Source organism: Pelobates fuscus, chromosome 6, assembly GCF_036172605.1.
Source record: "Pelobates fuscus isolate aPelFus1 chromosome 6, aPelFus1.pri, whole genome shotgun sequence".
Taxonomy (NCBI): Eukaryota; Metazoa; Chordata; class Amphibia; order Anura; family Pelobatidae; genus Pelobates; species Pelobates fuscus.
In genome coordinates, this window is record NC_086322.1 from 294705215 (window position 1) to 294718374 (window position 13160).

General features: G+C 45.3%; 1 protein-coding gene across 1 annotated transcript; it reads left to right on the forward strand.

Moving 5' to 3' along the window:
* Window positions 1–63: 63 nt before the first annotated feature.
* POFUT1 (protein O-fucosyltransferase 1) lies at window positions 64–11354 on the forward strand. The gene is made up of 7 exons (XM_063459528.1): window positions 64–195; window positions 2937–3058; window positions 3150–3332; window positions 6544–6656; window positions 7124–7316; window positions 7410–7652; window positions 10169–11354. Exons 1-7 carry the CDS (start codon window positions 96–98, stop codon window positions 10355–10357), a joined length of 1143 nt encoding a protein of 380 aa, XP_063315598.1. The 5' UTR covers window positions 64–95; the 3' UTR covers window positions 10358–11354.
* Window positions 11355–13160: the final 1806 nt, after the last annotated feature.

Genomic DNA, 13160 nt, shown 5'->3' on the forward strand with positions numbered 1-13160 from the left:
CCTAGATTGGCATCTGCCACTAGCAAGATGGCCGCCTCCAGCGATGCACTTCCGGCTGTGTGGCTGTGGGGCTCGGTGAACCCTGCCTGCTGGTCATGGGGTCCGCGGTGCGGCTCATCCTGCTGCTGCTCCCGGCCATTAGGGCGGAGGGGGGATGGGATCCGGCCGGGTATGTGATGTACTGCCCCTGCATGGGTGAGTGTGATACCCCGGGCAGCCCCGCATTGTACAGCGCTACGGAATGTGATGGCGCTATATCAATAATAATAATAATCCCATTGTACAGCGCTACGGAATGTGATGGCGCTATATAAATAATAATAATAATCAGCAATGGGGACCTCTGGTACTCCAATCATTTAACTCCTAGTAAATAATAATCCCATTGTACAGCGCTACGGAATGTGATGGCGCTATATCAATAATAATAATGACATTGTACAGCGCTACGGAATGTGATGGCGCTATATAAATAATAATAATCCCATCGTACAGCGCTACGGAATGTGATGGCGCTATATAAATAATAAATTGGAAGAAAAAAAATTAGGGGCTCAGGACACCCAGTCGGCAATACTCATGTGCTTGATCAGCACTGCCGACACTGTCCGCTATCTCACTGAAAACGGGCATCCTGTGACTGAATTATTTAGTCCATTATTTATATGAATTCTCTTTCATTCATGAACTTGCTATCTAGTGGGGGGATTAGTGACAGAGCAGGCATCCTTCCTGTCACTATCACTGAATACCACTTACCCTCCTCCTACAGCACCTCTCTTTTTTGTTAATCATTTACCTTGTAACTTGGGGGTACTAGGTGTTGCACATGTAATATATCCTGCCTATTAGTGGCAGCCCTATGGATTTTGTTGGACTCTTTCTGCAGGAGAGTCCAGTTTACTGAGAAGGCAACCGCTTTCCTGCAGGGCATATATTTGAAGATATATTTGTGTAAATAGATACTTTTTTTCATCGCTTAATCCTCCTTATTTTGATACAATTATCTCGTTCTGCTAGTTTAGCAGCTAGATAAGTTTTTTTTTTGTGCTGGTTCAGCAAGAGTAGACATTGTAAAAGGACTGGAAATGACTTTCTTTGTTTTTAACCCCTTCTTCTTGTGTTATCATTCATTTTAGATAATATCCATTAAAAGTTATGTTTTATTCTCTCCTATTGTGACAATTCTTATCTAGACTGAAATACTATCTTATTAGGAGACACCTACTGGTAGTTTTTTTTTTTTTTTCCAATTAACTATTTAGGGGTTATCCCCCATTTTTACACTATCTGCCAGTATTTAGTCTCTTTTGGCTCTATTTTTCTTTTTACCTAATAATAATAATAACCAGCAATGGGGGCCTCTGGTACTCCAATCATTTAATTCATAGTAAATAATAATCCCATTGTACAGCGCTATGGAATGTGATGGCGCTATATAAATATTAACCAGCAATGGGGGCCCCTGGTACTCCAATCATTTAATTCATAGTAAAAAATAACCAGCAATGGGAACCTCTGGTACTCCAATCATTCTGGACTACGGTTCCTGGCAACCTACAGCTGAGTACCATGGTGTCTGCAATTATTGAAACATATCTGATAGTCCTAGTATATAGTCATGTTCTACAATGTCTACATTATGTAGAAGCACTTTATTTTGGTGACTTTTGTTATTCGTGTAGGAAGAATTCTAGACTTTTTAACTTTTTTTTTTTTTTTTTTTTAGATCTACATCTGGCTAGAATAAATTTCCTAGATTACATTCCTGAAAACCAGCGCTGGCATTCAGGGTTAATATTGCTATATCATATGCAAGCTGGAATGTGGTTCCAGTCTAAAGTTGGCAGCATTAGTATCTGCTTGCCACCTCCTGCACTGGCACGTCTGGGTGGATCAAATCGACCAACTCGCCATTCATTAATAATAAATTACTCTAAAATGTGAACGTATCAAAACAACGATACTATATCGTCTCTATGGTTAGATTTGTGTATGCAAAACAATGATGTGAAATTCTGACTGTCAGCCAAAAATGTTCGAAAGTACTAGAGTTTCTATTAACTTTAATATTTGGTGCGTCTTGTTAACTGAAGAATCAATGCATTTCTTTAGCATAAAGGCTGGGACATTTCCCTATTTAGGGTTCTTGATTTGGCTCTGAGATTCTTGGACACTGCAGAAATAAATAACCTGTGTAACGGGTCCCGTTGACGGTTTTACAGCAATCTTGGTACAAAGTCACTTTCATCTATTGTGTGATTGTCCATAGATTGGTACTGGCCCATTAATACCAGGGGGGAACTGTGGGATATGTGTGATGACCTGTGGCGTGTCTGTAGTCCAGCTCCCAACCTTCAGGACATTGCAGACCTACTGAGATGATCCATATACCAGCTGCTGTATATACAGTCACAGGGTTATTCACAGAAGTTTTGAATTCTAGTGATTTAAAAAAAAAAAATCAGAATGGCAAAAATGTAGACTTACATTAGCAAGGTGTAACTATGGCTCAGTTGGACAATTTTTCAATGTAGGTATCCGATCAATACAAGTTGAAGTTTATTGAATAACCCTCGCAGATTTGTTCACCAAAACGTGACTTTTTGGGAATTTTAAAGTGAATTTCTAGTTTTAGTTCAGTGTAGTAGATTTAATTTTTCCAATTCAGCTATTTTGACCTTAAACTTGACATTCCCTTTAACCTTTAATTCCTGACAATTCACAATTCAGCGAATAACTGTGACTGTGTACGCCCTTCATCTTCAACTAAGCAAGAACCAAAAACGATGGGGCCATTGAAGCTGGAGAAACGGGTCCTCTTTTGGCCTGTTGAACGATCGGTCTCAGAGCCAGGAAAAAAATAAATCACATTGACAGGTCTATTTTAATAAAACTAACATTCCATATAAGTCTTCCTTTTTGTTTACTTGCAGGAAGATTTGGGAACCAGGCTGATCATTTTCTAGGCTCCTTAGCTTTTGCAAAGATGTTAAATCGTACTCTTGTAGTCCCTCCATGGATTGTGTACAACCATCATCAACCTCCCTACACCAACGTAAGTTATAGTGAAAACCTGATTGGGACTCCCACGGCTTGCTTACGCATGTATTTCACGTATGTGCAAATAATTAGATTCCTTTCTCCAGGTACATGTGCCTTTCAAAGAATATTTTCAGTTGGAGCCTTTGAGGAAGTTTCACAGAGTTGTCAGCTTGGAGGAGTTTATGGAGAAACTTGCCCCTGACCATTGGCCATCAAACCAGCGAATAGCTTATTGTTTTACAGCAGCAGCTCAAAGGAGTCAGGACAAAAAGACTTGCCCTATGAAGGTAATATCGGTCATTGGAGCAGAGGGCATGGAGTCATGTAGTGGTTGGTTAGCAGGGGTCAAGTCCTGGGTAAAAAAGTGCAGGAACTCACCCAAGACCCACTCCCCGCCCCCTTCCCCCCGCCCCCCCCTCACACCACAAAAAAATGATACGCTTGCATGCAGGGGCTGAGTAAGGGCACGGGGCTGAGGAGGGGGACAGGAGCTGAGGCAGAGGGACAGGAGCTTAGGAGGGGTGGGGGGCATGGGCTGAGGAAGGGGACATGGGCTGAGGTAAGGGATGGGGGCTGAGGAAAGGGACAGGAACTGAGGGGCTGAGGAAAGGGACAGGAACTGAGGGGCTGAGGAAAGGGACAGGAACTGAGGGGCTGAGGAGGGGGACAGGGGCTGACGAAGGGGGCAGGGGCTGAGGAGGGGGAAAGGAGCTGAGGAAGGGGGACAGGGGCTGAGGAAGGGGGACAGGGGCTGAGGAAGGGGGACAGGGGCTGAGGAAGGGGGACAGGGGCTGAGGAAGGGGGACAGGGGCTGAGGAAGGGGGACAGGGGCTGAGGAAGGGGGACAGGGGCTGAGGAAGAGGGACAGGGGCTGAGGAAGAGGGACAGGGGCTGAGGAAGAGGGACAGGGGCTGAGGAAGAGGGACAAGGGCTGAGGAAGAGGGACAGGGGCTGAGGAAGAGGGACAGGGGCTGAGGAAGAGGGACAGGGGCTGAGGAAGAGGGACAGGGGCTGAGGAAGAGGGACAGGGGCTGAGGAAGAGGGACAGGGGCTGAGGAAGAGGGACAGGGGCTGAGGAAGAGGGACAGGGGCTGAGGAAGAGGGACAGGGGCTGAGGAAGAGGGACAGGGGCTGAGGAAGAGGGACAGGGGCTGAGGAAGAGGGACAGGGGCTGAGGAAGAGGGACAGGGGCTGAGGAAGAGGGACAGGGGCTGAGGAAGAGGGACAGGGGCTGAGGAAGAGGGACAGGGGCTGAGGAGGGGGACAGGGGCTGAGGAGGGGGACAGGGGCTGATGCTCGTATGCAGGGGCTGAGTAAGAGCACTGGGCTGAGTAAGGTGGACAGGGGCTGAGTAAGGTGGACAGGGGCTGAGTAAGGTGGACAGGGGCTGAGGAGGGGGACAGGGGCTGAGGAGGGGGACAGGGGCTGAGGAGGGGGACAGGGGCTGAGGAGGGGGACAGAGCCTTAAATAGGGGGACAGGCCTGAGGAGGGGGACAGGGACTGAGGAGGGGGACAGGGACAGGCCTGAGGAAGGGGGACAGGGCCTTAAATAGGGGGACAGGCCTGAGGAGGGGGACAGGGACTGAGGAGGGGGACAGGGACTGAGGAGGGGGACAGGGACTGGGGAAAGGGACTAAGGAGGGGGGCAGGAACTGAGGAGGGAGACAGGGACTGAGGAGGGAGACAGGGACTGAGGAGGGAGACAGTGACTGAGGAGGGGGACAGGGACTGAGGAGGGGGACAGGAACTGAGATGGGGGGACAGTGAATGAGGAGGGGGGACAGGGCCTTAAATATGGGGACAGGGCCTTAAATATGGGGACAGGGCTTGAGGAGGGGGACAGGGACTGAGTAAGGGGACAGGGCTTGAGGAGGGGGCAGGGACTGAGGAGGGGGGCAGGGACTGAGGAGGGGGGCAGGGACTGAGGAGGGGGGCAGGGACTGAGTAAGGGGACATGACTTGAGGAGGGGGGCATGGACTGAGGAAAGGGACAGGGATTGAGGAGGGAGACAGGGATTGAGGAGGGAGACAGGGACTGAGGAGGGAGACAGGGACTGAGGAGGGGGACAGGGACTGGCCTGAGGAAGGGGGGCAGGGTCTTAAATAGGGGGACAGGCCTGAGGAGGGGGACATTGACTGAGGAGGGGGACAGGGACTGAGGAGGGGGACAGGGACTGGGGAAAGGGACTAAGGAGGGGGGCAGGAACTGAGGAGGGAGACAGGGACTGAGGAGGAGGGGGACATGGACTGAGGAGGGGGGCAGGGACTGAGGAGGGGGGCAGGGACTGAGGAGGGGGGCAGGGACTGAGGAGGGGGGCAGGGACTGGGGAAAGGGACTAAGGAGGGGGGCAGGAACTGAGGAGGGAGACAGGGACTGAGGAGGGGGACAGGGCCTTAAATAGGGAGACAGGGACTGGGGAGGGGGACAGGGACTGAGGAGGGAGGACAGGGACTGAGGAGGGAGGACAGGGACTGAGGAGGGAGGACAGGGACTGAGGAGGGAGGACAGGGACTGAGGAGGGAGGACAGGGACTGAAGAGGGAGGACAGGGACTGAAGAGGGAGGACAGGGACTGAGGAGGGAGACAGGGACTGGGGAGGGAGACAGGGACTGGGGAGGGAGACAGGGACTGGGGAGGGAGACAGGGACTGGGGAGGGAGACAGGGACTGGGGAGGGAGACAGGGACTGGGGAGGGAGACAGGGACTGGGGAGGGAGACAGGGACTGAGGAGGGGGGCAGGGACTGAGGAGGGGGGGCAGGGACTGAGGAAAGGGATAAAAAAAAAAACAACCTAAAGTGCCTTCCCCCCTCCCTGAAGCTTACCTTGGGCCAGGAGGGGTGGGACAGGATCTGGAACCTGCAGCCTGCAGAGTAAGCCGGCCTCTCCTGATGATGTCAGGAGGAGGGGGCGTGACTTCCTCTGCTCCCCAGCGGTCCTGTGAGAAGAGCAGAGGAAGCCACGCCCCCTCCTACTGACATCATTAGGAGAGGCCGGACGACTCCACTGACTGCAGGGGGAGAGGTGAGTTTAAAAATCCGAGTCCCCAGTCAGAGGCAGGGGATTCGGATTTGTACTCCCCCTGCTCTGGCAGCCGCTTGTGCCAGCCCTGGGTCCTGCAGGATTAGTAATGGGAACGGCGTTCCTGCTGTGGAAAAAGTGCAGGAACGCCGTTCCCACGCGTTCCTGCAGGACTCGAGCCCTGTAATGGTTAGAAAAACATAACTGATTTGTAATTGTCTTTGGTTATTTACAATGAAACAAGATTTTCACATGCGGGATGTCCCAGATGTCCGTATTTGATGAGATTCTACATCGAACAGTGATCATCTGTCTATTACTTTGTTTAGATATTATAACATACAAGGTTCAGGGTAGAGGGTACAGACATCTTGTTATGTGCAGTAGATCACAACTAACTTCAACATCATCTACTCATTACACTGAGATGCTTGGAGTTCCCTTTAAGGATTAGAATTGTTTTGTTTCCTTTTTTAGGACGGAAACCCTTTTGGACCCTTTTGGGATAATTTTCATGTGGATTTCATAAAATCTGAGCTGTTTGATGGCATTAGTTTCAGCTCCTACTACAAAGATGCGTGGAAGAGCAAGTATGAATTTAAACCCTGGGGGATATTCCTTTAATAGTGAATTGAAAACCAGATTTGCAATATTTAGGTAAAAATAGAAGAGTAAGAGAAAATGTTACACTTCTTCTTTAACATTCTTTTCTTCCCCCACTGTAATACATGCGTTGAATGTGCAAATCGAATAGGTCCTTTGTTAAAGCACCCCAAAGATCCTCAAGAGGTAACAGCCATTTGTATACTGAAGCTAAAGGAAATTAGATTTACCTATCCCAAATTACTTGAAATTCCTATTCAGCAAGTCATCTGGCTGTGGATGTGTGAAAATACAGGCACCCTTTATGAGGATTTCCTGTCTTGCAGTAGCAACAAATAAGGACAAAAAAAACCACACACATAAAACACACATCAATGTTTGAAACTTGAAGGAGTGAAGACCTTTTTTTGTAAGACATTATTAATGTATTTATTAATTTCTTCTGTTTTGTCAGATTCTCCCCATCCCAGCATCCAGTTCTTGCTTTGCCAGGGGCACCTGCCCAGTTTCCAGTCCTTGAGGAGCACCGTACCTTGCACAGATATTTGGTATGGTCAGAAAAGTTGGCCCTACAGGGAGAGGAACACATTCGGACCTTGCTCATCAGACCCTATGTGGGCATTCATCTTCGGATTGGTTCTGATTGGGTGAGTGTTTTAAACGGCAGCAGTTTGATGGGAGCTTTCAGTGCGATACATTGATACCGACTTCTTGTGTTCACGATCATCTCCTGCTTTTAGAAAAATGCTTGCAATATGGTGAAGGATGGGACGGCTGGCTCACATTTCATGGCGTCCCCTCAGTGTGTGGGATACGACAGACAGAATGCTGCTACCCTTACCATGGGCATGTGCCTACCTGATCTCAAAGAAATCCTACGTGCGGTGACTCACTGGGTAAAAAATGCCAATGCCAAATCTGTGTACATTGCCACGGACTCCACATCGTACACTGCGGAGATACAGGCTTCCTTAGGAAAAAAGGTACTTGGATTTAGAAATGTAGCTGTATTGACAATGGGTTGATGTGAACACCAGATGTTGATTACATCTGGACCCTTATAATGGAAATGACCTACATATATATTGTATGGTGATATTGTGTAGAACTTAGGTAAGATGGTGGGGGGTACACTTCTGGAAAGCTAGGGAGGTAGAGACTTTGGCCTAGTGGACCACTTGTAAGAAGTCAAACTATTAACAAAGGTTTGAGTACATGAATTGGGGACAAGAGGGGCGCCATGGCACTCCAGGCACCGTAAACACTACAAGACACTGTGGTGGTTATTGTGTTTGAGTTTTTCATGAATTACTGCAACAGTGTGTAGTGGTTATGGTCCTTTGCCTCTTTAATAATATAAACCCACCCAGGATAGCGAACTGTAACCTAACCTACACAGTGCATCTAACGTGTGTGGGAGCCTGGAGTGTCCCTTTAATAATATAAACCCACCCAGTATAACTGTAACCTAACCTACACAGTGCACCTAACGTGTGTGGGAGCCTGGAGTGTCCCTTTAATAATATAAACCCACCCACTATAACGGTAACCTAACCTGCACAGTGCATCTAACGTGTAGGAGCCTGGAGTGTCCCTTTAATAATATAAACCCACCCAGTATAACTAACTGTAACCTAACCTACACAGTGCATCTAACGTTTGTGGGAGCCTGGAGTGTCCCTTTAATAATATAAACCCACCCAGTATAACTGTAACCTAACCTACACAGTGCATCTAACGTTTGTGGGAGCCTGGAGTGTCCCTTTAATAATATAAATCCACCCAGTATAACTAACTGTAACCTAACCTACACAGTGCACCTAACGTGTGTGGGAGCCAGGAGTGTCACTTTAATAATATAAACCCACCCAGTATAACTAACTGTAACCTAACCTACACAGTGCATCTAACGTGTGTGGGAGCCTGGAGTGTCCCTTTAATAATATAAACCCACCCAGTATAACTGTAACCTAACCTACACAGTGCATCTAACGTGTGTGGGAGCCTGGAGTGTCCCTTTAATAATATAAACCCACCCAGTATAACTGTAACCTAACCTACACAGTGCATCTAATGTGTGTGGGAGCCTGGAGTGTCCCTTTAATAATATAAACCCACTCAGTATAACTGACTGTAACCTAACTTACACAGTGCATCTAACGTGTGTGGGAGCCTGGAGAGTCCCTTTAATAATATAAACCCACCCAGTATAACTGACTGTAACCTAACCTACACAGTGCATCTAACGTGTGTGGGAGCCTGGAGTGTCCCTTTAATAATATATACCCACCCAGTATAACTGACTGTAACCTAACTTACACAGTGCATCTAACGTGTGTGGGAGCCTGGAGAGTCCCTTTAATAATATAAACCCACCCAGTATAACTGACTGTAACCTAAACTACACAGAGCATCTAACGTGTGTGTGAGTCTGGAGTGTCCCTTTAATAATAAACCCACCCAGTATAACTAACTGTAACCTAACCTACACAGTGCATCTAACGTGTGTGGGAGCCTGGGGTGTGCATGTTGGCATATAACCATTTGCAGTTTGGAAAAAACAGCCATTGTGAGGTGCACAAATGTGCTTGCACACACAGTGAAGAATAGATACTTAAATCGTTTGGTGGTTAATCTGTGCATTTTATTAGTAAGTTTAATAGCACCATGTATTTTTTTAACTTTTATAACATGCCTGATCTGAACCTTGCAATCTGATGTGTGGATAACAGATCCACTTAAATTTTTTTTTAACTATTCTTGGATTAGTGACAAATGCCACAAGTAAATCTGGGTTCTAAATTGTAAATTGAATACTTACCGGTACATTTAATTACAGCATAAGAAATGCTTTTATTTGTGGAAAATTAAAAGCATTAAAGGACAATTGTCACCTCAATGCTATTTTTTAATATAATTATCCGTTCATTAAGTTTTGAAAGGAAATAAATTCTGTGTTAAATTAACCTTTAGTATATGACATGATCCTCCAGCCATACACCTTGGGTCAGGCACTGTTTGAAAAATGAGTCTCTATGGTCTCTGCTGCTTCACTCCCTGCACAGTGCAGTGACATCATCATAGAGACTAACTATAAAATTAAACACCGTCCTTGTGCAGAGTGTGCTGACACTGAATGTCCGTGCTGCAGTGTGCAGCACTGACCCAGGAAGCACCTCTAGTGGCCGTCTGAGAGGAGTGGCCACTAGTTGTGTCTCTAGACTGTAATGTAAACACTGCCTTTTCTCTGTAAAGGCAGTGTTTACATTATACAACCTGCAGGGACTATACTCACCGGGACGACTACACTAACTACTGTAGTTTTTCTGGTGAACTATAGTGTCCCATTAATTTAACGAAGAATCAATTTCCTTTAAAAAAGTGAAAAGATCATTTTGCTAAAAGATAGTGTTGAGGTGACCATGCTCTTATAAGATTGCCTATGATACATGGGTGTCTTTAATCAACTTTCTTTTTTTTTCCTCTCCTGTTTTTAAAGGTGAAAGTTGTGAATCTTCAGCCTCACGTGGCTCAGATTGATCTGTATATCCTCGGCCAGTCTGACCATTTCATTGGGAACTGTGTTTCTTCATTCACTGCGTTTGTAAAGAGGGAGCGCGATGTCCATGGGAAACCTTCTTCCTTTTTTGGGATTGATTCACCCGTAAGGCGTTCAGATGAACTGTGACGTGGACGGCACGGAGACTTCCCAACTTCAACTCTTTACACTGAGCAGTTTGCTTTAAAAAAAAAAAATTCATGCCAAATTATTCCCTAATACATAGATCTCATTAAGATCCATAATGTATTTATACTGTAAACTCTGGGCAGTAGAGTGATTTATATAAAATGATCTGGGTTCCACTGTGATGAATTTTGACTTGATAGTGGTGATTTGCTATTTATACCTCGCATGATGACACAAGCCAACCCAACCTTACGAGGACAGACCACGTGTGTAAAAAGTATTTCACACCTTTTTAACACGGTCACAGATAATTTAAAGAGAGCCTATCTTAGACAAATGTTTCTTTAGCGTGAGACTTTAGATCTTGGCTGTGGATAGCTTAGATTCTGATAAATATGGCCGACTTTGAAAGTGTTTTTACCAGTATGTCTGTTTTGGCCTAAAATTTGCCATTTTCTTTAGAATTCTGGAGACCTTGCAGTATTTCCGATTTTTCACGCCAAAATAGCTGGATTGTAGAAATATTTGCCAAGTCAGCTATGTTTTATTTCAAAGTATTTTGACCTAAATTTGAAATTAACTGGGTTAGTCACTAAACTCTGAAACCATAACGCTTGATTCTTGTTAAATTGTTGATGAATTTATAAATCGAATTCACTCAGAATTTCTTACACCTGTAAGACAAAAAAAAGATGTTTTCAAGAAAAAACTAGATTGAGCTAAAAACTGACACATTTAATGTATTTTATGGTGTCTCTGCTTGAATTAAACCAAATGATTTATTTATAGTGTCCCTTTGAATCATCATGCTGTTGGATCCCACGATGGGTCTGCCTTATGGCCCAACTTGTGCTGTTGGGGGATTTGGTTTGGTGTTGCTGTGTCATAAACATAATTTGTATCAGAAAATGTCTAAATGCACATAATTAATTCTGTATTCACTATTGTATTTTATACTTTTTGTATAATAAATTATTCAAATATTTGATTACTCAAATGTGTTATTGTTATTTATTTATAAAATATTTTACCAGGAAAGATACATTGATATTTATCTCGTTTCCAAGTATGTCCTGGGTCCACAAAACATTGCATTGTTACATTATGGTACAATAAAATACAAAAACAATATTATACACACAATATATACAAAATTTAACATAGAACAGGTAGTAAATATATAATCAACCATGACAGGTGCATTCTGTTTTGAGGTATGTAGAGAGGGATCTCTTAAAGGACTTTAGGCTTCGGGAAGATTTTAAATTGTGCGGGAGGTCGTTCCACAATTGCGGCGCTCTGTAGGAAAAGGAGGATCGGGCCGCTTTCTTTTTGTATTGAGGTAGACTAAGCAAAGTGCTGTTACTGGATCGGAGGTTATAGGAGGTGGGAAAAGCCGGGTAGAGCATTCTGCTCAGGTAGGGTGGGAGCTTCCCAGAAAAGCTCTTAAACACAAGGCTGGAAAGACGAAGGGTGCGTCTGGATTCCAGCGACCGCCAGTTTAGTTCTTTAAGCATGTCACAATGGTGGGTCCTGTAATTACATTGTAGCGCAAATCGGCAGAACGAGTTATACAATGTATTGAGTTTATTAATGTGGGATTGCGGTGCAGATGCATATACTACATCAATGATTGGCATCAGCATTTGCCTATGAAGGTTTGTACGGACAGGGAGTAATATGATTTGGATCTCGAGTTAAGTTAAAGCTAGGCTTTGCGTCCGTAGTTAAAAAGCATGGTATTTGCTGCTTCTGCACTTTACGGCCGCCTAGATATGCAATTTACAGTTTGTTCTCGAGCTGCACGTGATGATACAAAGCTGCACGTAATGATACGAAGTCTGCAACATTTCTGTGCAAATTTATTTGAAGGAGTTTGTCTATGCTTGTGCTTCAAATGGCACAAAATATGCTCCCAGGGGTGAAGTAGCACGTCTGCTGAGTATTGTGAAATGTGAATACTAATTCACATTTAAAGAGACACTATAGGCACCCAGACCACGTCAGCTCATTGAAGTGGTCTGGGTGCAGTATCCCTGTCCCCTTTAGTCCTGCAATGTAAAATATTGCAGATTTTGAGAAACTGCAATGTTTAACCCCTTAAGGACACATGACATGTCATGATTCCCTTTTATTCCAGAAGTGTGTTCCTTAAGGGGTTAAAGACTGCCACTAGAGGCACTTTTGGGAATTTACCGGACTCTAGGTCGCCTAACTGACGCTGGACGTCCTCACGCTCTTACAAAAACATGCTTACATACAAACACCTGCAAGGACGGGCAAATGATAGATCCCCATCTGGCAAAGCATTGTAGGAGTTGTACGACAGATGGGATTCTACCTTTTTGTCCATCCTTGCAGGGCCCCCCCCAAAAAAAATCTCTATTTTAGTTCTGCCACTGTTCTCAACACTATAGTACTGTAGTCTACAAGTGTCCTGGTCCATAATTATTTCCAATACCTCCCAGCTGTCAACAAAACAAAAGATTTTACCTGTGCTGAAACTCCTTTTGTGCTGCTTCCTGCTCTGCTTCCCACATCATCGACATCCCTCTTCAGCCAATGGTTCAATCCAGTGCTCCGCATTGGGGACTGATGCGCATGCACGGCAACTACATTCAAATATTTTGAATTCAACACTTTCCTATGTGAGGCATTTGGTCACATGCCTGAGTTTCACTTGGCGCTCGTTTGTTAGGAAGCGTGTCTAGTGAATCAATGCATCTTTGTGGGAAAGTTCACCGTCTCACTGTGCAGCAATGCCACAGGAAGCCCCTTTGTTCCTTTAACCCCATGAGGTGGC